Raw genomic sequence first — 25,663 nt, 5'->3', positions numbered from 1 at the left:
GTTTTTGAGTACCCTGGATGGGTGCATATGAAACGGCTGCTTTTCTGAAGGCAACTGACTCCCTCCTAAGTTGTTATTTAGGGTGGGCACCTAATTCATCACCAAAAAAGAGGAAATTTCCTAACATTTGCTAATTTATGTGTAATATATATATATATATATATATATATATATATATATACACACACACACACACACACACACACACACACACACACACGTATGATAGAGAGAAGTATACACAAATTTGGATATAACTACTACAATACAAATAGAAACACATCTTGTCATACTGACCATAGGCTGCTACAGTCCCTCCCCCCAATTGCTGAGCTATTTTTGTGGCACAAAACAGCACAAACGACCTTCAAGTAAGCCATTTTGGCAGTTTATACAGTCTTAGCGTCTCCTCTTGATGATGATAGACTGTGTGGAGATCCCTTGCCACCTGTCATCATTAATAGGTTTTTCTATAGCGTTGGTGGCAGATATTTCACACGACTCTATTTCTGCCCCTAAAACTGTGGAAATGCATGTATTTCTAGCAATATCTGAGAAGTATTTTCTGCACAACTACATTGCAGAGGGTTTCTTTTTAAAAAAAATATCTGCTTGTGTATTTAGACTGCCATACATACACACCATTACTAAGGGATAAAATGGTTGGCGGTCTCAAAAGCCACCAAGAGGTCCAGGAGAATCGGTAGGACTACAGTCCTCTGTCTTTCTTCTGACACAGGCCAGCCATCAGGGATGTGCAATCTTTTCTGTCTAATTCCTAATTGCTTTGTTACCCCAGATTCTGGGTAAACTAAGGAGCTGGGCTGAACCGGGCTCCATGCAGTGGAAAAGAGTAGATGGGAGCTGTTGTGTCAATGCCTACAATAATCTGAGTATCCCACAGAGAAACAAGGGCTTTATCAGGAATACGTCTACTGCAAACTCCTAGACAACTCTGAGAATCAATCTTTCCAGATAGGTCCACTACTCCTTTGGAAGGAAGTGGCCACTGTGAGTTTTAAATCTCACCAGGGAATGTTCTGACCACAAAAAATGAATCAAGAAAAAATCCCCCATTCTCAAATCACCATCTTCCTGCTCAGACCCAAAGTGTGGACAAGTCTATGGCTGCCATTAAAGCTATGAAGTCTTGAGACACCTGTGGCAAGGCAGTCCTAGAATGAATGTTGAGGTTCTCCAGAACCATAAACCTAGATGTCTTTGGTAACATATCCAAGACTATCTCTGTCAGCTGAGGTTGGGGAACTTATTGGAAATTGGGGTGGTCAAGATGCCAGTGTCTGGGCCATGCATCTAACACCACGTATACTCACAGATAACCAGATCTTATCTTGACAGAGGCACTGGAAATGGAGACAGACCACTGCTAACCCCTCACCCTAGGCCCTCAATTTTGTTTTGTGCTACATCAAGAAACAGGGGCAAATTTGGGAAAGCTCAGCTCCTCCAGATCATCTAACTCAGCTAACAGTGATATAAGTCAGTCATTCAATGTGGGATCAAGTCCTGTATAAGATTTGTTTTTATTTAATCTGGACTGATCCGGCATGTAACAGCAGTAACACCAGGACTGAGGGCAAATTGGCAGAGCAACTTTGGTCTCATGTACTGGGACAAGGACTGGGAAATAACAGGACACTTTGAGATATACACCTGCCCCCCACCCCATTTCCTTCAGCTAGCTTATTGTACCTCCACTGCCACTTCTTCCCAAAACTACTTGAATCTGAACAAAACCCCTTCCCCCTTACCCATATATTATCACAGTTGACCACCAACGTGCCAAATGTCCAGTCAGGTTGAAAAGGGGAAAGTGTGTGTGTGGGGGGGCAGTAAATACTGTAGATTCAACTAGGTAAAGCTAACAGATTGATCACAGTAGCAGCAGAATTGCAAAGTTGCAGCGGATGGTAAAATGCAATATATGGAATAGGAAAATAAATCAGTGCAGCAATAAGAGTGGAAGGCAAAGAGAATCCAAGAGCTTCTTAAATATAATAATCTTCAGAGCATCTCCTCCCCCCTCCCCAAATAAATAAATCAAGGTATAAAGTGCTCAATACCAAAAGTAGACAGGGTACAAGCGCTGAACCTGAGCGGACAAACATTTGGCAGGGGGCAGGAAAAAATGACCACCAGGACTCACAAGAGGACTGCTGCTTGTTGGTTAATGGGATGATTTTTTTGCAATAAATAAAAATACACGCTGGTTGCATAATACTGTGTCTTAAGTATTATGTAATGGTTCCTGATTTGTAGCAGTATCAATATTGCTTTCAGATATATTCATATTTGCGTCTCTCTCTCTCTGATGCATAGCTACTCAGTATGGCTCAACCTCAAGGTATTTACCTACAGGCCTAGTAGGGTCTGGCACTATTTATTATAAACATTTATATAACACGTTTCATTTATAGGAAAATACACCACTGGTTTCCAACATATTAAAATAATACAAAAGTAATTAAAATCAATGAATATAGTAGAACAGCAGCAAAAGCAATTCCAATGGGCACTGGCACAATACAGCTCGCTAAGGGAAGTGTATTGTACGGTAATTATTAATGCAAATATACCAGCACATTATTTTTTGCTAACAGTAATATTAATTCCAATTCAATCAAAAGATTAAACATTTGACCATTTTAACAGCTCAGTTTCTGCAGGTAACTTTATTTAGCATTTCACTCCATCACCCTGCCTCTTTCCCTTGGAAATCCATGTTGTGGATGGCCAGCTTCTGAGTCACACTGATATAGTTTTCTCAGGGAGCCTGTTTCCTGCTACTATAGTCATAAGAATCCTACTTGGTTCCTCATTTGTATGAACTTGATTGTTTAGTGTCTACTTTGGAACTCTCTGCCTCAAGCCATGGCCCCTTTGCTGTGCTCTTTTCGGTGCCTGCTAAAAACATTCTTTTTTAAACAAGTCTACCCAGTTGGGGTAACTTTAATCTGTTCTATTATTTTATCCTTTGCATGTTTTAACGTATGGTTGTGAATTTTTCTCGATTTTATTGTTTAATTTTTATGAACTGCTTTGAGGCTCCCCCCCCCTTTTTACAATCAATTGGGGGATACATTTTATGGAATAAATAATAAATAAATAATAAATAATAATAAATAATAAATAAGGTTTACTAGACAGCTGGTAGGGGCAGATGGCTGGCAGCATGCAGACATCTCTGCTGAAACATCTGCACTTTCTACCCATATACTGCTGGGCAAGGTTCAAAACCCTGAGCAGCTTGAGCCCAGGAAACACCTGAGCTTTTATAGCTCAGCTTCATGACTGACATCGCTTGCAAGAGTGCGGTTAATTATCCCCTGGGTTTCAGAAGCCTGACCAGCTTCAACTAGAAGTCTGTTATCTAGTGTCTCTGGTAAAAAATGTAGTATAAACACTTGACAACTGGGAAACACTGGCCTGTGAGTGCTCCAGTTGGAGAACAGCCTTTACCAAAGGTGTCAGGGGCTTTGAAGACACTCAAACTCAGGATGCATGGGAGAAACGTGCTAAGAGGAAGGCACGCTTGGCAAATCCACACCGTGATCAACTCCCACCCAGAAACCAATGTCCCCACTGTGGAAGGACGTGTGGATCCAGAATTGGCCTCCACAGTCACTTAGGGACTCACTGTTAAAACCGTGTTTATGGAAGACAATCTTTTGTTTCAACAGCTTAAATCTTCTTAAGATTGCCAGTCATTTTAATATACATTTTTGGTATTTTTTTAAATGTTATATTATGTTCTGTTGTATTTCTTTATCTAGTCTTGCTCACTGCCTTGATATTTTTATCATGAGATGGTGTATAGAATTTTTTTAAAATTATGAATAAATACATGGGGGGGGGCAAATTGGAGTTTGGCAGGGAAAAGTTTTGCCTCCACTTATTAGGCTACAAAAAGCATTTGTGACAGCCACCCAAGTATTGAAAGGGAATAGTCTTCCTTCCATTATATCCGGTCGTTCTGGCGCCAGACAGAACTGACTTTAAATGTAAGACATTATCTTAAACGACTTTCTTCACCTCACTTCTTTCCACCTGTCGCCTCAGAGATATTTCACAGCTTATGTTTTTATGGGACACATAGTTAAAATGTTTTAAATGTACACCTAAAACCATACCACAGGCACCAGGAAAAAGAATAGCTCAGTTGTTTAGAGCGTGATGCTGACAACGCCAAGGTTGCAGGTTTGATCAGATGGCTCCAGGAAGCCCAGAAACACTCTAAATCTTGTGACCCCCCTGTGATTTGTATTCAGAAGTGTGTTGCCTCTGAACCTAGCAGTAGCATATTGCCATTATTTTATTTTATTTTAACTTTTTTAATTCAAAATTAAAACAAAACATATTATCCAGAAACATATCATCCTTATTTCCCCATTTTTCCTCCCTTCCCCCACTCTCCCCCACAAAACCCACCCACCCCCACCCTCCAGCTTCCCTCAGTTCCAGTCTCTGATTTCTCTAAGAATGCTGTTTTCTGCATGTTGCACAGTTGTATAGATCCTCAAACTTTTTAGCTGATTATCATCAATAGAAAAGTTTGTGAATATTTATTCAAAGCCAGCCAAGGAGTCCAGTTCGCTTTGTTGCGTCTTCAAATACTTTGTAAAGGGTTCCCGTTCATCTTTAAAGTCACAGTTATCCTTGTCCCGTAGCTTGTATGTCAGCATATTGCCATTATGACATGACTGCCTTCATGGCAGGCAAGCAGGCGGAACATATGCATTATAGGTTGTAGCCCTCAATAGCCTTACCCTCCATGAATTTGTCTAATCCTCTTTTAAAGAGGATCCCACTGTTGACCATCACCACACTTTGTGCTAGCAAACTCAAAGTTAACTACCGTATTTTTCGCTCTATATGACGCACCAGACCACAAGACTGTCGCGAATTCCTTGCGGCGCTTTTTAGCGAAACGCTCAGAGTCCCAGGTTTCTTTTCAGTGCAGTCTTTTTAATGTGAGCTATATACAAGTATTTACAAAAACAGTCCATACAGAGTACCTGCTCCTTAAGGCAAACGAATACTCTCCACCACAGCACCACCACACCACAGCACAATTACACCAACCAGAATTACTGTTGAACAGGCCTTCCTTTTAAAACAGGTGATAGCCAATCACATTAATCACACTCCTGCTGAGTCACTCTGACCCAGCACTTTACAGAGTATTGCATCAGCCTGTTGAAGCCTGCAGACTTACTCAGTATCCTGCGAATCCCAACAAAGGCGCACCTAGTTTTTGGAGGAGGAAAACAAGAAAAAAAAAATCTGAATCTCAGAAGCCAGTACAGCAAGAGGGATCGCTGCGCAGTGAAAGCAGCAATCCCTCTTGCTGTTCTGGCTTCTGCGATAGCTGCGCAGCCTGCATTCGCTCCATAAGACGCACAGACATTTCCCCTTACTTTTTAGCAGGGAAAAAGTGAGTCTTATAGAGCAAAAAATACGGTATGTACGTGCTGTGTGAAGAAGTCCTTTTGCCTGTCCCAAATCTTCCAACATTCAGTTTCCTTGGATGGCCTAATAATAATAATAATAATAATAATAATAATAATAATTTATACCCCGCCCATCTGGCTGGGTTTCCCCAGCCACTCTGGGTTCTAGTATTTTGAGAAAGGGAGAAAAGCTTCTTGCTTCCTTCATTTCATGTACAATTTTATACACATCTATCATGTCCACACTTACACACCAATTCCCACCCCCCACTAAAAAGCCCTAGGCATTCTAACCTGTTCCCATCGGGTAGTTCCTTCAGTTCTGAGATCATTTTGCTTGCCCTTTTCTGCCTCTTTTCCCATTCTGTAATATCCTTTTTGAGATACAGCAGCCAGAACTGCTCACTGTATAACAAGTGTGCCCTAAGCTGGACCTACTCTAAGAAATATGTGCTTTGGAATCAGTTTAAAAAAAAGAAAAAAAAAAGGAGTTACCTATCTTTAAAATTTTGCCTCTTTTCATACTTCACGGGGTCAGGTCGCAGATGCATGCTCATCACCCAGAAATCAACTGAAGATTAATCAACACAGACAAAACTTTCCCATCACCCAGGGTTCAGACTAATGAAACACCTTTCAACAAAGATGGGTCACATATTCTGCTTGGGTCAAACTTGCTGTGCTCTCGCCTACAGATGTGGAAGGAAGGAAGCAGTGGGATATTGGCAAGCACAAACAGAGCTCTGCAGTCATCTAACAGCATGTGGATGTGCTCCCCGTATGCACAGTTGGGGGACCTTAATGGTCCAGAGATCCCTTTCACATCAAAGAGCCTATGTGCATACAGTTCTAGACATGTAGAGCTTTGCTCACATCTAACATTGGCCAAGCACAAGTGAAGCCAGCAGGTGAGATCCCCCTTCACTTTCGGAGAAAATGTTTTGGAGTGAACAGAGTGAAGCATTGGCTAATCAAGTGATGAAGGGAGCTGCATGCTACCCACACGAGTTCATCAAGAAGATTGTCCTCTGTTGGACTGTGTCCTCTATCTGGAGGGCTGAGTCTGGTTTAAAGATGAATAAGCCATCAGAAGGGAGCTTTCAGGGGCCTTGAAGTTGTCTGACCAGATCATTGTGTGACCAGTTGTCTGCCACACAGTGATAGCTCATCTGGTTAGAGCATGGTGTTGATTACAGTGGTACCTCGGGTTAAGTACTTAATTCGTTCCGGAGGTCCGTTCTTAACCTGAAACTGTTCTTAACCTGAAGCACCACTTTAGCTAATGGGGCCTCCTGCTGCCGCTGCGCCACTGCTGCACAATTTCTGTTCTCATCCTGAAGCAAAGTTCTTAACCTGAGCTACTATTTCTGGGTTAGCGAAGTCTGTAACCAGAAGCGTATGTAACCTGAAGCGTATGTAACCCGAGGTACCACTGTAATGCCAAGGTTGCAGGTTCGATCCCCGTAAGGAACAACTGCATATCCCTGCATTGCAGAGGATTGGACCAGGTGAGCCTCAGGATCCCTTCCAACACTATAGTTCTGTGATTCATAGTCAGCACCTGGACAGCAAATTGAGGAGCAGAAATCTCACCTGACCTCAGCCTTCTCCACCATTGTCAGATGAATTGTATTTCTATTTAAAGTGATTATTTATAAACATGTGTCTATACATATAAAGCCCTAGATGGATTAAACCCCAAATATCCAAGAGACTGCCTTCTTCCCTACAGAACCTTTTGGCTATTATTGGGGGGACGGGCTGGTAGTTCTGCTGCCCTAAGAGGTTCAGTAGTGGTGGCGGCCTGGCAGAGGGCCTTCTTAATGGCAGCCCCTAAGCCACGAAACTCCTTCCCCCACAGAGATGTGTCTGGCACCATCACTGCACAGCTTCCAACTGATGCTGAAGACACACCTCTTTGTCCTGGCTTTTGATACCGGAGCTTTGCATTTTTAGGACTCATCTGATTACTGGGACTGTTATGTGTTTCAATTTCTTTTAATACTGAGTTTTAAATGGTTGTAACTTGCCCTAGTCCCTGCCGGTGAAGGGTGCAGTAATAAGTATCACCACCATCACTTTTCAAATGCGAATGTGCATAATCTTTTGTCTCCTTTTGTGGTGAAGTCTTTGCTTTTTTGCTTTTTTCTGGCAATGCATAAGTGGCCACTCCAACAGCATCCCTTGTAACTGGGTGTAGTTTGCACTTTTTAATATTTGTAGAGGCAATCTGGAGTGCAGGTATTAAGCATACCGAAGCCAACCCGCAGGAGGACTTTAATCCAATCTGCCAACTGGTGCCTATGTTCCTGAGCACAGAACTGACATGCCAAGCAATTACAAAAGCTTTCTTTTTTTGCTGCTCGGCCACCTGTCCCTCACAGCACCACGTTAGCTCCACTGGAGTCAAACTATTGGCAGTGACAGAGTGACTAAAAGGTGAAGCGCTTTCTTTCTTTTTTATTACTCCGTTTCTTTTCTTTTTCTTCGAATAAATTAGGGCAGTGCAAAGAAAGCAACAACACCTTAAGGGTCCTTAACAGAGTTTGCTGTGCCTGCTTGCTTCACAGCAGGTTAATTACGAAGGCTGCTTCGCTTCATGTACTGCACATTGGCCGAATGCTCTGGCCCACTTCAGACAACTGACGGCATCCACTTGGGTCATGGGTGAGGGTGTGGAGGGGCCACACTGTGCTTGCAAGTATGGGTGATCTATATCAGGGGTGCCCAAACGTTTTTCAAAGAGGGCCAGATTTGATGAAGTGAATATGCGTGAGGGCCGCCCGAAGTTGTTGATTTTTATTTTTTTGTAGGATTTTACTCCAAAGTTGTCGAGCTTTTTTTTTTTACAATTTTACCCCAAAATGTGCAAATCACACTGGTCCACATGCCTAGGAGGCATTGTCTGATAAAACAAATAGGTTATGTATAATGAAATGAAGAAAATGTTTAAATGGGCTATTCCTAAAAGAGAGCCAGTGTGGTGTAGTGGTTAAGAGCAGTGGACTCGTAATCTGGGGAACCGGGTTCGCGTCTCCGCTCCTCCACATGCAGCTGCTGGGTGACCTTGGGCCAGTCACACTTCTTTGAAGTCTCTCAGCCCCACTCACCTCACAGAGTGTTTGTTGTGGGGGAGGAAGGGAAAGGAGAATGTTAGCCGCTTTGAGACTCCTGAAGGGGAGTGAAAGGCGGGATATCAAATCCAAACTCTTCTTCTCTTCTTCTTCTTCTTATAGGAATACAGTGGTACCTCGGGTTACAAACACTTTGGGTTACAAACTCTGCTAACCTGGAAGTAGCACCTCGGGTTGAGAACTTTGCCCCAGGATGAGAATGGAAATTGCGCACTGGCGGCACAGGGGCAGGCCCCATGAGCGAAAGCACACCTCAGGTTAAGAACCGTTTTGGGTTAAGAATGGACCTCCAGAATGAATTAAGTTCATAACCCGAGGTACCACTATATGTATGAGCTGCATCCAGAGCTGGTAGATTTTCATATTGTTAATTTACTTACTTCATATATTTATATATTGCTTAATACTCAAGTCAGTCTCTGTGTGGTTTGCAAAATAACAAATACAATATGTATATATAGCAAACAATGAAACAGAGAAACCACAATGCCGTAGCAATGCAATGTTAAGCAAAACGACAATAAAACAATAAGACACCCTGCCCCCCAATAAAGCAGCACGTTTTGAATATTTAGGGTCAGCTGTTGCTAAGCAAACAAAGCAAAGTATGGGGGCAATGCATGTTTGCCTTTGAGGAAGGCAGAAAAGAGAAATTGTTTTACTTCAAGATGGGCAAAGAATGTCTAGACATAAGTCAAGCAAAATAGCTAATGCAAAGATGTGGCCTGCTTTTGAAGGCTGAGCTCTCTCACAACAGATCTAAACAAGCAGTTATTTGTTAGCCTAATATCATCGTAAAGCAGTGTTTTTCAACCTTTTTTGGGCAAAGGCACACTTGTATCATGAAAAAAATCACGAGGCACACCACCATTAGAAAATGTTAAAAAATTTAACTCTGTGCCTATATTGACTATATATAAAATAATTCTCTTGAACAGGAATCAAATAAACACAAAGAAAGTATTTTATAATTACTTTATTATGAAATAGTAAGTAAATAGAAATATGAAAAATTATAAAAGACTTTATTTTTAAATCTTTCAAATTTTTCAATTTTTCCCACAGCACACCAGGCAACATCTCACGGCACACTAGTGTGCCGCGGAACAGTGGTTGAAAAACACTGTCGTAAAGGACAAGCACTCAGTGTTTAACGGTGGTAAAAGCAAGCTGGATATAATAATAATAATAATAATAATAATAATAATAATAATAATAATAATAATAATTTATATCCCGCCCTCCCCAACCGAAGCCAGGCTCAGGGCGACTAACAACAATAAGAGATGAATAATTAGAGATGAATATATACATTTCCCATTGGCTATAGATTGCAGCTTTTGATCACACACATTATCCAATCTAAACAGAAAAATTCACCCATGGATTTTGAGGAATGGCCAGAAGGTAGATAAGGAACTTCTGCTAGATCTCTAAGTGACTTGCAGTAGAAAGGGTTTCCCCCATTCCCTGACTGTGCCAATATACTGAGAACTGAACAGAATATTGCTCCAAAACTACCTGTTTTAAAACATAGAACAATAAATAAGGTGATGTTGATGTATCGTTCCTCACCTTTCAAAGTCAAGCAGCACCTTCTACACAGTGATTAAAGGGATAGATGCTTTACATCTGGTCACTTGAGCAAGGAACTGTAATTTAATCACAGGGTGTGGCATAGCTTAGCCATAGTTCCTAAATCAATCCTTCCCCAGCCAATAATTGGCCTGGTTCTAATTACAGCAACGATTAATTTCCTCCATGTTTTTCAGCAATACGCAGTCACATCGCATTAACCAGAAAACAGATAACTTCTATTGTAGCAGCCCTAAAAGTCTCAGTGCATTATGTATGTTCCCGCAGAAATCTTTAATTTCTTAAGTTATTCAATTTTACTTTAGCTAGCTAACACCACCATAATGGACTGCTAAATTAGAAACAAAGAACAAATAGCTTTATGGAAGATCTGGGCAATTCTTTATCTCTGTCACACCATTACAGCTTTAGCCATTCATAATAAAAGCAATTAAGTATTCTCTGTTTAATATCTCACTGTTGTCACTCAGCAAAGCCACTTTCCCCTTCATTTAGTTTCTGGTGTTCCTTTTATTACCAATTACACAAACTGCAGTGGTTAATTTAGATTACCATAAGGCCTTGCACAGCACTATACAGTGCTTACAAGTTATTAAGATCTATCCACTCAACAAGCCCGTGGATCTTTGTACACAGCGTTAGAAGGTCTCTGTTTGCCCAGACAGATTAAAATTCAATCTGCAATCTATAAATTATCCAGTTAGAAGTCTAGGCACAAAACCTGGCTCAAAACAAAACAAACCCTTCTTACTGTACACAAACTTTGAAGAGTCCTTTGGCAAGAGGTGCTGCAGTCATGCAACTTATCACAATTAGGTGGGTTGAGCGTGACCACCAAGACACAGAAGTCTTAGTTCAGGAAACACTGTAACACTGTCTCTGGAGAATCCATCTTTGTAATAGAGAGTGCCAAAAATCCGGGAATGGCTTTGAATAGTGCAGGAATTGACTGCGCTCTTACTCTAAAACGAGCTGCCAAGTCTCCACAAAAGACAATGCTGTTGGATTAAATTCTAAACACTTCACATTCACATTACCTACTTATCTGAATCGACAGCCAAAACAGGAGACGGGTAGAACATTACTTCTTTCAAACTTTCTTCTAGTGCACAATGATGGGTGCATGTGTCATCCTCATTACTGACTTTCAAGAGGAATTTAGAAACATTCCTTTTTGCCCAGACATTTGCTGGCTGAAATGCAGTGTTCCTGGAAACCTTAAAATCCTTGCCTGAGAGAATGCAATTGTTTTAAGCAGTTTTTGGAATGCTTTTAATGATATTGTTATTGAAGTGGTTTGCTGCTTGGGGCTCCTTTGGGAGGGAGGGAGGAATATAAATGGAAATGACAACGGCAACAATGGAGCCAAGTTAGAGCAATATTTATTATTCCAAAAACCGACACCTGAAGGATAGGAATCTTCACCTTTCCTTCTTCAAAATATTCATTTCTTTAAGAAATAGGATTCCATTCAGATAGAAGGGAACTACGAGCATTAAATATGAATGCAAATGTGGGAGAAATGCAATGAAAGAGTCCTAAGGCACCAAATAGTAATTGTTTTATTGAAGCATCAGCTTCGGGGGCATCAAGTGGCCTTACCAAGCGGGAAGACAATGAAAGTGATATGGAATAACGTGCTGGAGAGAAACAGGGAAGACATTATGGGAGAGAATCAAGGGAGAAAATCCACTCCACCCACAAGTCAGTTCCCCAAATAAAATAATCAGAGCCCTTGCTTCTTAGTGCTTGGTTTTGTTTATTTATTATGGTCCAGTCGTTCCATCGACCAATTAAATTAGGAAATGAACAAATCAGTAGCTGTGTGCATGTGTGTTACAGGAGGTTTTATCTCAGAAAGGGAATTCCTTTTTTTTAAAAAAATGGGGCTTGCCATCTGCCATGCTCATAAACACCTCCATTAAAAAAAAATTTTTTTTAACCCTCTTGCAAAATTAAACAAAGCCTCTTTTAGTCAACCCAAATTTTAACTGATTCATCTATTAAATCACCTACAAAAATGACCACTAACACGTAAAGAATATTTAAAAGATTTTTTTTTTAAAAAAAACAACTGCAAAAATTAAGATGAGCAGGTAGAACTTAAATCATTTTCAGGAACTGACAGGTGTAAAATCTCTAAGCATGAAAAGGATGCCCTTTAAACAAAACAAAACAAAACAAAACAAAACAAAACAAAACAAAACAAAACAAAACAAAACAAAACAAAACAAAACAAAACAAAAAACCTGTGAGTGGGCAACCATTTGAGATAAGGGGAAAAGCTTTCACATCAAAGCAGGTGATTCCAGGTAGATTTGCACCACCTCATCACTTTAGTTACCAATTAATTCCTGGCTGGTTCCTGCATGTCCTAAAGATTGGGGCACTTTAAATGAAAGATAGTGAATGGATTTTATATATATATAAATCCATGCCTGTCTGTCAAAGCAGCCAAAGAGAGACTGACTTGAAGAATTATACTTGGGCTTCTATATCCCACTGAGATGATGAGGTGGCCCTCAATCAAGACCCTCATACCGGCAGTTTCATCTTTATAAACCCAGCATTTGTCTGTCTCTCACAAAAATATGGGAAAGAATGGCACTGCTTGATGCCAACCTACTTGAGAAGTTCTCCCTCAGGTTTGACTGAAAAAAAAAAAAGTGTGTCGATCACCCTCTTTAGCTATTCTAAAAGCAGACAACTTTTATATGCCTGTTGTCTTTGTCCATGGAGTTTTCTTGGCAGGGATACTGGAGTGGCTTGCTGGTTCCTGCTCCAGGTTCAAAATTGGGAAAGGAGTACAACAAGGCTGTATATTGTCTCCCTGCTTATTTAACTTATATGCAGAATTCATCATGCGAAAGGCTGGGCTGGATGAATCCCAAGCCGGAATTAAGATTGCCGGAAGAAATATCAACAACCTCAGATATGCAGATGACACAACCTTGATGGCAGAAAGTGAGGAGGAATTAAAGAACCTTTTAATGAGGGTGAAAGAGGAGAGTGCAAAATATGGTCTGAAGCTCAACATCAAAAAAACGAAGATCATGGCCACTGGTCCCATCACCTCCTGGCAAATAGAAGGGGAAGAAATGGAGGTAGTGAGAGATTTTACTTTTTGGGGGCTCCATGATCACTGCAGATGGTGACAGCAGTCACAAAATTAAAAGATGCCTGCTTTCTTGAGAGAAAAGCAATGACAAACCTAGACAGTATCCTAAAAAGCAGAGACATCACCTTGCCAACAAAGGTCCGTATAGTTAAAGCTATGGTTTTCCCAGCAGTGATGTATGGAAGTGAGAGCTGGACCATAAAGAAGGCTGATCGCCGAAGAATTGATGCTTTTGAATTATGGTGCTGGAGGAGACTCTTGAGAGTCCCATGGACTGCAAGAAGATCAAACCTCTCCATTCTGAAGGAAATCAGCCCTGAGTGTTCACTAGAAGGACAGATCGTGAAGTTGAGGCTCCAATACTTTGGCCACCTCATGAGAAAAGACCCTGATGTTGGGAAAGATGGAGAAGGGGACGACAGAGGACGAGATGGTTGGACAGTGTTCTTGAAGCTACCATCATGAGTTTGAGCAAACTGCGGGAGCAGTGGAAGACAGGAATGCCTGGCGTGCTCTGGTACATGGGGTCACGAAGAGTCGGACACGACTAAACGACTAAACAACAACAACAAAAGCAGACAACAAGCATGCATTATGAACTCATTAGAATAAACACACAGGCACTCCCTACGCACATTTTAATAGAATAAGATCAATGTGTATATACAGGCCTCCCCACACTTGTGTGTGATCGACTCTGCATTTGTGGCTGATACCCAATGGGGCTGGAATGACAGAAGGCAAGGAGCTCAACAGTGGATGGACCTGGTACCAATAATAACCAGGCACAAGTACTGTATTTTTCGCTCCATAAGACACACTTTTTTCTTCCTAAAAAGTACGGGGAAATGTCTGTGTTTCTTATGGAGGAAATGTGTGGTCCCTGGAGCCAAATTGCCCAGGGGCGAAAAGCAGATCATGCTTTTTTTTTTTTGAAAGAGGGAAGTGGGTGTTGAAACAAAGTCGCTGATCAGCAAGCGATCGGAGGGAGATAAGGGACGCTAGAGATAAAGGAGGCTGCCTGGGAGTGGGGAGGTAAAAGCCCATGGATCCTCAGGATTTTTGCATTGGGTCACCCCAAATTCACCATCAGATCACATAGCACCAAATTCACCATCAGATCACATAGCTACAGCCTGCACCAAAGAAATCACGCACCCACTGTTTTGTGGGGCCACAATGGCGCAAAACCATGGTAACAAAGCACGGATCCACACGGATCCTCAGGATTTTTGCATTGGGTCACCCCAAATTCACCATCAGATCACATAGCATTCTAATTTTCTCCCCATCTGCCTCCTGCTGTGGAGTTCTACAAGGAAAACACTGAGACTAATGACGGAGAAGCTGACAGGCAAGACCATCAGTCCCTTAGACTAGTTGTAAGTAAGGCAGGAAGATATATGGGGGGGGGGGGCTGACTCAGAGGAGAGCAACATTGTTTGTTTATTACTTATTAAACTTACTGGCCGCTTGCCACCCAAAAGGTCTCCAAGCGACTTCCATTGAAAAAATATGCCCCAATACACTAAGAACATAAAAGGAGCCTGGTGGATCAGGCTGATGGCCCTTAAAGTCCAGCATCCTGTTCTCACAGAGGCCAACCAGATGCCTATGGGAAAGCCACAAGCAGGAGGAGCCACTCTCCCCTCCTGTGGCTTCCAGCAACTGGTATTCGGAAGCTGTTAATGTTCCAAGGGTTTCTCGAGAGCAAGCAGGCAAATGCCTCCCTGCTCGGCTGTGAAGCCTTGCTTGTGATGCCAAAATAAACTTTATCTGTCCAGAGCGCCACTCTCCCATGGCTGGCTCATTCACTGGCAGAATCTGTGAGTGGGCGGTCCTTAAACCTTTCCCAGCAAAGTGGTTTTTTGGCGCCCAGTCTGCGCCTCCCCTCTCGGTGCGGAAGCTTACTGCGCAAGGAGGGCGTGGGTAACGGAGGACCTCTCTCCTCCCCGCTTTGCCCAGGCAAGGTGTCCTGGCACCCTCTCGCCTCCTCCGAGCCCTGAAGCTCCTCTCCGCTGGAAGCGTAGTTACTCTCCTCCGCTGAGGAGGAGCTGCTTCCCACGATCTTTGGGGGCTCTCTGTAATCCATCCGGCTTTTCCCCTCTCCCCCCGTGAGCCAATGGCAGTTCCCTGACAGAAGTACTTACTGCCTCCAACTGTGGAGGCAGAGCCTAGGTATCTTGGCTAGTAGCCACTGGTAGCCCTCTCCTCCATGAATTTTCCTCCTCCTCTGCATACCATAAAAGGGGTGTGTGTGTGTGTGTGTGTGTGTGTGTGTGTGTGTGTGTGTACTTATATAACACACTGATATTCCATACGGCACATTGGGAAAACAAAACCAAAACAACAGAGACAGAAAACATTAGCGGCATGCAAGCAACACACAAAACAACAGTCCCACCTACAAACTAGCAGATAAAACTATAAAGCTCAACACAGACCACCCCCTCCCTAGCCCTAAAATACGTAATTCGCAAGGGATTGGTGAAACTGCACCCTGTTTGCCTAACAGGAACGCCTCTGCTGCTGTATCTGATGCATAGAGGATGATGGCGCTGGTATAAGACACTTTGGGAAGGTTTTGCCCTGAAAGGTGGAATATACATTTTTGAAATAAATATAAATAAATGAAAAGATGCCACCTCTGCTTTTCTTTTTCTTCTTCCTGGTCTCTGTGACTCAGAAGGCAACAACTGTCTACACAAAGGCAGCCTATTCTAAGCTGCTCTCACCTAGTTTCTATTCCTTTCCTCTTACATGAATCTTTTAATATTATCAGAGACATTTTTGAAAAATGAGATCTGAGGGAGAGGTTTCACTTGCATAAGCTAGCAGAAAACTTGGCTTATTAAAACTACTGGGGGCGGGGGGAGAAATGGAAAAACCAACAGCTCCAAAACATTCATTTCAAAGGCGCTGCCTACTTTCACTCAGAGGTGGGATAATCTTTTTGGCTAATGCACACTGTTAAGTAAGATTGCAAAGGCACTCATCGTGGACCATGCACAGAAGGCTCTGTCACAGCAGGAGCCCTCCAGCATTAAACGACATCATATTAGAAGTCTCCACTGCAACATCATCCGACTAATGGGCAGATTAAGGCCTCCGGTACCCTTAGCAATGCACAAGGGCACTGTGCACAAAACAGCTCCTATGAATGGATTTTTAGGACTTAAGAAGTTGTAAAATGGGAGGCATGGGGTGGATAACCCAGGCTCTGCACCAAAAATTTAAAAAGGAATTGTAGCAGTAGAAGGGGTGGGAAGATTTCTGTTTTAAATGAAAAAAGTGACAGGAAGAAGAAGGGTTCTTAACTCTTCACTTCACACTCCTTCACTAAATTCCCTTTCTCAGCTGCTTTTGTCCAGCTGGTATGTACATCTATCTATCTATCTATCTATCTATCTATCTATCTATCTATCTATCTATCTATCATCTATCTATCTATCTATCTATCTATCTATCTATCTATCTATCTATCATCTATCTATCTATCTATCATCTATCTATCATCTATCTAAATTCCCAGAGGGATTTAACAATCAATCCTTCTTCCTTGGGAACTCAGGGAATTGTATCTCTCTGAGGGGAATAGGGTATCTCCGTACAACTCTCCGTATCCTTAACAAACTATAGCTCTCTGGATTCTTTGTGACTGCTTAAAGTAGTATGGTAAAGGTAAAGAGACCCCTGACCATTATTGGCTGAGGGAGCCAGCGTACAGCTTCTGGGTCATGTGGCCGGCATGACTAAGCCACTTCTGGCAAACCAGAGCAGCGCACGGAAACGCCGTTTACCTTCCCGCCGGAGTGGTGCCTATTGATCTACTTGCACTTTGACGTGCTTTTGAACTGCTAGGTTGGCAGGAGCAGGGACCGAGCAATGGGAGCTCACCCCGTTGCAGGGATTTGAACCGCCGACCTTCTGATTGGCAAGTCCTAGGCTCTGTGGTTTAACCCACAGCGCCACCCGCATCCTTAATGTAGTATGATACTGTTCCAAATGTATAGTGCCAATGGGACCACAATCTTAGTGACTAAATGGGTCTGTAGGGAGGAGAAGGCAATTTCTTAGGCATTCTGAGCTCAAGATGTTCAAGACTTCGTACAATAGTAACAAAACCTTAACCTTGGTATGGTAACCAGTGCAATGTAGTGGTTAGTATGGACTAAGGCTTGGGAAACCAAGGTTTGGGAAACAAGTGGAGATTTGATTTCCACTCAGCCATGAAGCTCTCTCTGGGTGCCTTTGAGACAATCACAGTCTCTTAGCCTAACCTACCTTAGAGGGTTGTTGTAGGGATATAAATAAATGGAAATGGTGGCAGCTTGTATCCCTTGGAGGAAAGCTGGGATATAAATGTAGTAACAAATAAATTAAATTAAAGAATATTGGCAGCCAGTGCAGTTCTTTTACATGCTGTTGGAATGATGCTCTGCTTAGTTCTCTTGTTGCTAAATTCTGAATCATCACACAATCCTGAAAATTTAGAATTCCAGCTGGATAAAAAGAAAATGCATGTTTAACTTTGCTTTGCCACGTTTTAGATATTCTGTAGAGCTGCCTCTTTCTAGACCTGCAACTCCACTTAAGTCTCTTTTGCTCTGCAGGTAAGAGAAAACATTGTGCCTAATGCACCTGTGATAAGGTGAGGGAATATACTGGCCTTTTAGGTTATTCTACAGATCGATTCTATGCACGTTTGCTTAGAAGCAGACCACTCTGACTTCAAAGGGACTTATGCATGAGTAAGAATGCACGGCATTGCAGCTATATTCTGTAGTCTGGCTTTTCAATAAAATGTGCCAAAAAAGAAAAGAATTTGTAAGGATTTATTTGTCCAGAAGTTTACTCTGCTGATTGCTTGCTATTTGGGTGTTAATGTTAAAACTCCTCAAAAGAAGGATAGCCATATTCCAGCTGCAAAACATGGGACAGGGTGGGGATAACAAGCTTGCACCAAGCAACTTCAAACCTAAATAAATGATGCAACCCATATCAATTATACAAGCTGGGCACAATTTCTCACAATTAATTTTGCTTTGGCTGTTCTTAGGGATGGATAAAGGACTAAAGTCCTATCCTCAGCCCTCAGAATTTCACTTAGCCCTACTGCCAAATATTTTATCAGGCACTTTCAAGCATCTCTATGCCCAGGTGTATTTGTTTAATTAAAAAAAAAAAAAACCATCTTGAATCTAAGTCGCTTAGGTTGTTGGGGGAGGCAATGGGCAGAAGAATATTGCTATCTGGACCCAATTTGTATGTCCGAAATCTTTGGACATCTGAGGAACCAAATCCAGTAGTAATAAACGTTAATAGTTCATCCTTAACTCTAGCACTGGGAGCAGAAGGATTAGAATTAATGTGTTATTTCAGCTGTGAGAGACATTGACATTTACCTTCTGTTTAAATTTATAGAGTGATTTAGGAAGGAGGTTTAGAAGGCAAATTACAGTGGTACCTCGGGTTACAGATGCTTCAGGTTACGTGTTTTTTGGTTGCGCACAGCGCCGAACCTGGAAGTACCAGAACAGGTTACTTCCGGGTTTCGGCACTCGCACTAAATCTGCTACATGTAGTGTACTCAACCAGATGTCCAGGTCCTGATGCACTTGGCTGGACTTCTAGCTTTCTTGGCTTGTTATGGGATTTCTTCTAGCTTTCTTGGCTTGTTATGGGATTTCTTGGCATTGATGGCCTATAATGAGTTTAAAGAGTCAGACTCTATAGCAGCTGGGAGCTTACTGGAATCATGTGAACTGTCCAGATAGCAGGTGTCCTTGTTTCACAGAGCTTTGCCCCTGGACACTTTCCACCCCCTAGGAGCAGGGAGGACTGGAGGCAAAAATGGGAGGTGGAAGGCTGTGCTGCTCTGCCATAGCTGCTGCCTCCTCTGACCTGGGTTGCTTCTCTGGAGATGGTGGGGCAGCTTCCTCTTGCATTTACACTGCCTGAGGCGGCTGCTTCATGCTACCAAATGGGTGGGCCGGCTCTCATAAAGAAGTATTTCATCTTGTCTGTCCAAAACCTTCCAACACTCAGCTTCCCTGAATGATCCCAGGCTCCAGTATTTTGCAGCAAAAATGTCTCTCTTCACATCCTGTATAATTTCATGAGCAATTTTATTTCAAGTCCCTCATTGCACAGCTTATTCCTAGCTCCAAACGGTAACTTTTCTTCATGGGGGTGTGTGGATTCCTCCTCCCTTTTCAGTTGCCCCTTTCCATAGCTTTTCCAGAACTGCCACAACCTTTTCGTGATGAAGCTTTTCTATAGTGAACACCTTCTCTCAGAATTTTTCATTTACAATTGGGAGTACACTATAATCTTCCATTTCTGTATCTACATTCCAGTGATGCGAAGAGGAGAAAAGGTCCCTGGGGTAACAGTGTAATTATTAAAAGGTATTGCTTCCCCTTTTCTAAGCCCATTGACTACGAGCCAGGATTTCATTGCATTTAAAAACACTTCTATTCATGCTGTGTTATACTGTGGCTGGTGACTCAGGTCTCCCTCTCATATTGGCATATGCAAATTTTTATCTCAAAAAATAAAATAAAAAAATCCTTCAAGTATTTAAAAAGAAGAGGAAATATCCGACCTTTTTGTGTGTGGTGTTGGAAGTTGTACAGAAACAAAAGTGGAAGAATCCCAGGTCTATAAAGAGATCCAGCATCTGGGACCTCAAGGCCCCTTCTCATGCGCCCAACTAATTCCACAGCAGATATAAAGATAATTGTGGCCTTTGCAGCACTGGCTGTTATGCTCATTCATGCAGATAAAATCAGCAGCACTACACTGGTCAAATGGAGGAACCATCAATTAACATTCATAACGTGTGCTAGTAAGTAATGACCATTTCCCTGTCTTTACTCTAAACGGTGACCGCTTGCTGGGATATGTGCCAAATCCCATCAATGGCAACCAGCATGTCCAATGTCTGACAACATCTGAAGGGTCAAAGGTTGCCTCTCCCTGCATTGAGCATATACCACTTTGAAAGAAGAATGCAATGTCATTTTAGCTAATACTCCATCCCTCCTTTTTTAATAGCTTTTGCCAGCTATTCCCTCTTGCTCTCCATTTTGCAGTATTCGATTTTTAAGATATAACTGAGCTGATATTTTTATTGTCTAAAATTATGTTTGAACAAGCCCAAACTTCTTTAGCAACCAAACTGTACCATTTCTGTAGGAATATCTGGGTAAAATGTAGACTGGAGCTACGGCCATCATGTCAAATAGGAAAATGCGGTTAATTATTTGTCTGTAACACAGTCTGTCTACTTACCGGCGCAATTTCATAGGCAAAAAGTCCGTATTTTTTGTCTGGTGAAACTTCATATCGAATAGCTTTCATGGACACCTAAAGAGAGAGAAAAAAATCACAAATAAATTCATTTGAGTGCATGTGCATAGATTTGAAATCCAAGAACATGACCATGATACATTTGCTTGCTTCTTTTAAGAAGAATGTAATGGTTCTAGGGGTTGCTCGTGCGTAAGTTGTCGCCACACCTGGCTGAGTTACCTGGGTGAACCCTATTCTGTCTGGACAGCCACTCACCCGTGGCTGTCTCAGTCGCTGGCAGAATCCGTCAGTGGGCGTTTCTTGAACTTCTTCCAGCAAAGAAGCTCTTTGACACCTTGTCTCCGCCTACTCTCCCTGCGCGGAAGCCTTCTGCACAGGGAGGGTGTGGGCAGCGGAGGACCCGTGCTCTCCCCGCTGGTCTCTGGCGAGGAGTCATGGAGCCACCTCGCTGATTCCCCCTTCTCCACTGGTGCTACGCTTATTTCCCTCCCCAAAAGATGGGCTGCTTCTCTCCCTCCTGGGACGCTCTCCGTAATCCCTCTGGAGCCCTCCCTCTCCCTCTGGCTCCGATGGCAGTTCTCTGACAAAGAAGATAAGATAAAATTGCCTGTGTGTTTCATAATGGAACTTGGCATTATTACTGAGCTAGGCTTGGCTCACGTGTCTCATATGGCACACAGACCATTAAACAGTTAGAAACGGAAAGATCAAAATGCTGCAGCAAGTATGGAATCTGAGCTCTAGGTATGTTAAAAGATCTGTGTTTTGCATTTTCTGCTGCTGCCAAGGCCAAGATATTTAATAAGTGTACTACTTATTCAAGGTGGTACAAGAAGTAAACTAAAGCCATTTTATTGGTCTGAAAACCGGACAACTGTGAAATAAACCTGCCCATTAAATGTGGTACTTACAATTATTTTGTTGTCTATTAACACCGTTGAGTTGTTTGTTTCAACATTGTGCAGTATCACAGAGCCGTTCCGGTTTCTATAAATGAATTCTGTATCTAAAGACGAGAAGAGAGAACAGAACAACAGTGTGAAGGATTAGGTAGAAGGTGATCCTGGAAGAAAGACCCTGTAGAGCAGGAATGGGCAAATCTGTATGGCTCTTTACATTTATATATCTATTATTATTAGTAGTAGTATTAGTATTATTATTATGCTGCTCCTCTTCCTCCTCCTGTACATTCATCGGTGTTTTCTCCTAGTACACATTTTTGCATGCAATTTCCCCTAATATAATGTGGGTTTTATGTTATTTTCATGAATATATGCATTCATATGAACACTTTATTCTATTATATGCATTTTTATAGATTCAACTTGGCTGGAGAACTGCATTGCAAAATTCAGAGAAGTGCAAAATTTGAAGGAGGGCTGTGTTACAGTTTGCCTATTGCTTTGGAAAGTGCAAACCAGGCAAGTCCACCTTTAAATTTGAACTGAATCCAATTTCTCATGACTTCCCTGCTGGAGAACCTCTGTCAATAAGAACTAGCACATTGTGCTTGATGTGCAAATAGTCTGACCTGATATAGGCAGACTTCCTGGGTTCCTGGGTTCCTAATAGGCCCAGCCAGCGTTTGTCATGAATGTGAACAAACTCAGAACCTCTAGGTTACACCTAGAATTTCATGCAGCATTTGGGGTTAGGCAGATGCACAGAGGTCAGTGTTGAAAGAGTTCCATGAAAACGGCATGTATGAACTTCTATTGCCTTGAAATGCACAACAATACTGTTTCCAGGCAATTTAACTCAAAGCAACTGGTACAGACTGAAAAGACAGCACTGCAGCAAATGTGATAAATAACTGTCCACTTAAAAAAGAAAGTAAGTTTGCAAACTACTGCTGTATATACTAGCAATAGCTGAATTCCTATGATCAAAACCAGAGATTTTAAACATATCTCTTTCCACTTCCACCCTGCCTGGATTTTAGTTGACCATCCTTTTGTTGGCAGTTAAAGTGCAGTAGGATTTGTTTTCATTATCTCTAATGTAGATTCAGATTCCCACAGGAAGCCTTGAAATGTTCTCTGAATTTGTCCCTCTTCAGCCAGCCCTGCTTGCGTAATAAAATGGCTTTGTGTGTTAAGAGGTAACTAAATCCATGTTACTGCAGATGTGTAACAAATCCCTAAGGGCCACAAATCTAGGTATAGTTAAAATATTTTTTGAATGTCAAGTGATTCTTTTGTGAATGCATGTAACACTATCCATCTGAAATGCAGCCTCCAATAGAAGAAAAACAAGCATGCTAGAGCAGGGATGGGCACCATCTGTGACCCTCCGGATTGTTGGTGAAAATTCCTGGATACCAAGATCCAAGTTTAGGGGAAGAACACTTTGGTGACAGAATCCCAGCAGAGATTTAAAGTCACAGAATATGCAGCAAAGTAAAGTGTAGACATATAGGCTGTTAGACTTTTAAAATACACCCTTTAAAGTGACTTCCAAAATCCCCTCTTAAAAATTCTCCAGAGGTCAGATTCACGTGCTTCAGAAAAGGTTGCACAGATAGTAAAATTTAGCTTTCACAAACTGGTGAAAAATTACTAAAATATTGCTTTAGGTCCTCAAGAGCGGCTGGTGAGAGCCATGTGGTCTGAGCTGTAGCAACCAGCTCAAACCTCTTCACATGTTGAGCTTCTCGGGAGGACAGGGGGAGAACAAAGACTTGATTACAACAACAACAACAACAACAACAACAACAACAACAACAACAACAACAATTTATTTATGCCCAACAACAACAACAATTTATTTATGCCCAGCCCATCTGGCTGGGTTTCCCCAGCCACTCTGGGCGGCTTCCAACAAAGATTAAAAATACATTAAAACATCAGTCATTAGAACTTCCCTAAACAGGGAAGTTCCTAGTTTTTCCCAAAGTGAAGGGAAATAGACATTGCTAAGCCTGGCAGGACAGCTTACTCTATGGCATTAACCCCTTCCTGCATTAATTGGATTTAGGCATGTTGATCCTATGAGACTAGTTATCCCATCACCTTGAGACAGCATAGCCAACGATCAAGGATGATGGGCATTGCGGTCCAACAGCCCCTGGAGGTCCGCATGTTTCCCCTCTCTGTTCTAGAGCTACATGAGAAATCAAGCCACATGGTTATTCCCATGGCAATTGAGACAATGTGTTTATGCATGTTATACTCTGAATGATTAAACCATCTTTGAAGGATTTCACTTCTTTTTGGAAATTCGGACCCTACTGAAAAGAAGAGAAGAAAAGAAAAAAAGTGAACCATCATTGATCTGCTGGCGCTGTAGATCTTGCTGCTACAGTCAATACGCGTCATCAGCAAAGGGTCGAAATTTAATGAAGAGCAAATTGGCTTGCTTTAAAGAAGCAGAAATTGATCGGCTTTGTGACCCAAAGCAAAACACAATAAGGCTTCAGTAGTCTCCAAGTCCTGTAATCATCGTTGTCCTAAGAATCAATGAGTAATAGGCCTCCTTTTGTGTTTTGAAATGTGTGATTCATATTATTGAAGCTGAATTCATTTTAATAGGGCGTCCCTCAATCAAAGACAGAAAATAACACAGCAATCTTGGTCTGTAATGAATTCTGTCCAGCAAGTTGATGAGAATTTCAGCCTGATTTATAGCTGTCATCAGAGCTGATAAAGGTCACCACTGAATCTCATTTTTTTAAAAAAAAATGTTCCCAGTTTTATAGGGGGCTATTTTCAGCCAAAACGATGCTGAAAATACCCAATTCTCTAAGCAAAGAGTTGTTTGTTCAAATACATATAAAGAATTATCCTGGAATCCCTTGACTCAACTATCTCCCTCGCTTACGATTTCTAGGAATCTGCCTGATAAAGCTCTTCCATGCATGCACGTCAGGAAAGAGTGACAATTCCAATTGCAGATCTTTGATTACGGGGGCTTGAAGGGGGCATTTTGGACGGCAGATCGTGGGTGAGAAGCCCTTATATGCAGGCAGAACTCTACCTGCAGCACTTCAGATCTTGCCCACTGATAGTTTGTGGTTTTCCTAAGAACATACAAGCCTGCTGGATCAGGCCAATGGCTCATCTAGTCCGCCATCCCATTCTCACAGGCTCCTGCAGAAAACCTGCAAGCAGGATTTGAGCACAAGAGCACTCTCCCCTCCTGTGGCTTCCAGCAACTGGTATTCAGACGCACTGATGCCTCCAACTGTGGTGGCAGAACATCGCCAATGTGACTAGCAGCCACCAACAGCCCTCTCCTCCATGAATTTGTCTTAATCCTCTTTTAAAGCCATCCAAGTTGGTGGCCATCACTGCCTCTGGTGGCATTGAGCTCCACAGCTTAACTATGTGTTGCATAATGCGCTCAGTGAATGCTGACAGTCTCAAATGAATATAAATATCAAACAACGTATATTCTATACCTTATATCACATTTTCCGGAAATTGCAAAAATTTATATATTGACAGTTGCCAGATTTTGTGTGTGTATATATTATTATTATTATTATTACTTATTAAATTTGTATGCTGCCCTTCATCTGTAGATCTCAGGGTGGTTCGCAACATAGAAATACAGTGGTGCCTCGCCAGACGAAATTAATCCGTTCCGTGAGTCTCTTCGTCTAGCGGTTTTTTCGTCTTGCGAAGCAAGCCCATTGACAGCTTAGCGGATTAGCGCTATTAGCGGTTTAGCGGCTTTTAGCGATCAGCTGTTAAGCGGCTTATCAGCGGATCAGCTGATAAGCCGCTTAGCGGCTTAGGAAAAGGGGGGGAAAGGGGGAAAACCCCGCAGGAACTCGCAATACATTTTCGTCTTGCGAAGCAAGCCCATAGGGAAATTGGTTTTGCGAAGCGCCTCCAAAACGGAAAACCCTTTCGTCTAGCGGGTTTTCCATCTTGTGAGGCATTCGTCTTGCGGGGCACCACTGTACAAGATAAAAACATGAAATTATTATTATTATTATTAATAATAATAATAATAATAATAATAATACCCACAAACTGATAAATCCCTTCCCCCACCCTAGTCCTGTATACTAATAGTAAAAG

The 25,663-nt window shown here is 42.0% G+C and overlaps 1 protein-coding gene across 7 annotated transcripts in view; it reads right to left on the bottom strand.

Moving 5' to 3' along the window:
• Positions 1–25,663, bottom strand: part of DPP6 (dipeptidyl peptidase like 6) — a 506,474-nt gene that overhangs the window by 106,424 nt on the left and 374,387 nt on the right. For all 7 annotated transcript variants that reach the window (XR_014150079.1, XR_014150080.1, XR_014150081.1 and 4 more), the window contains exons 4-5: positions 21,548–21,642; positions 20,616–20,690 (exon numbers count right to left, since the gene is read on the bottom strand). Coding sequence is in view for 1 of the 7 variants with exons in the window: in XM_081834265.1 (XP_081690391.1) it covers positions 20,616–20,690; positions 21,548–21,642 (170 nt within the window). In the remaining 6 variants the exon portion in view is untranslated. The remainder of the gene's footprint in view (positions 1–20,615; positions 20,691–21,547; positions 21,643–25,663) is intronic.

The sequence above is a fragment of the Podarcis erhardii genome (genome assembly GCF_964252035.2).
Source record: "Podarcis erhardii genome assembly, chromosome: 12".
NCBI classification, from domain to species: domain Eukaryota; kingdom Metazoa; phylum Chordata; class Lepidosauria; order Squamata; family Lacertidae; genus Podarcis; species Podarcis erhardii.
This window is presented reverse-complemented; position numbering and strand designations above follow the sequence as displayed.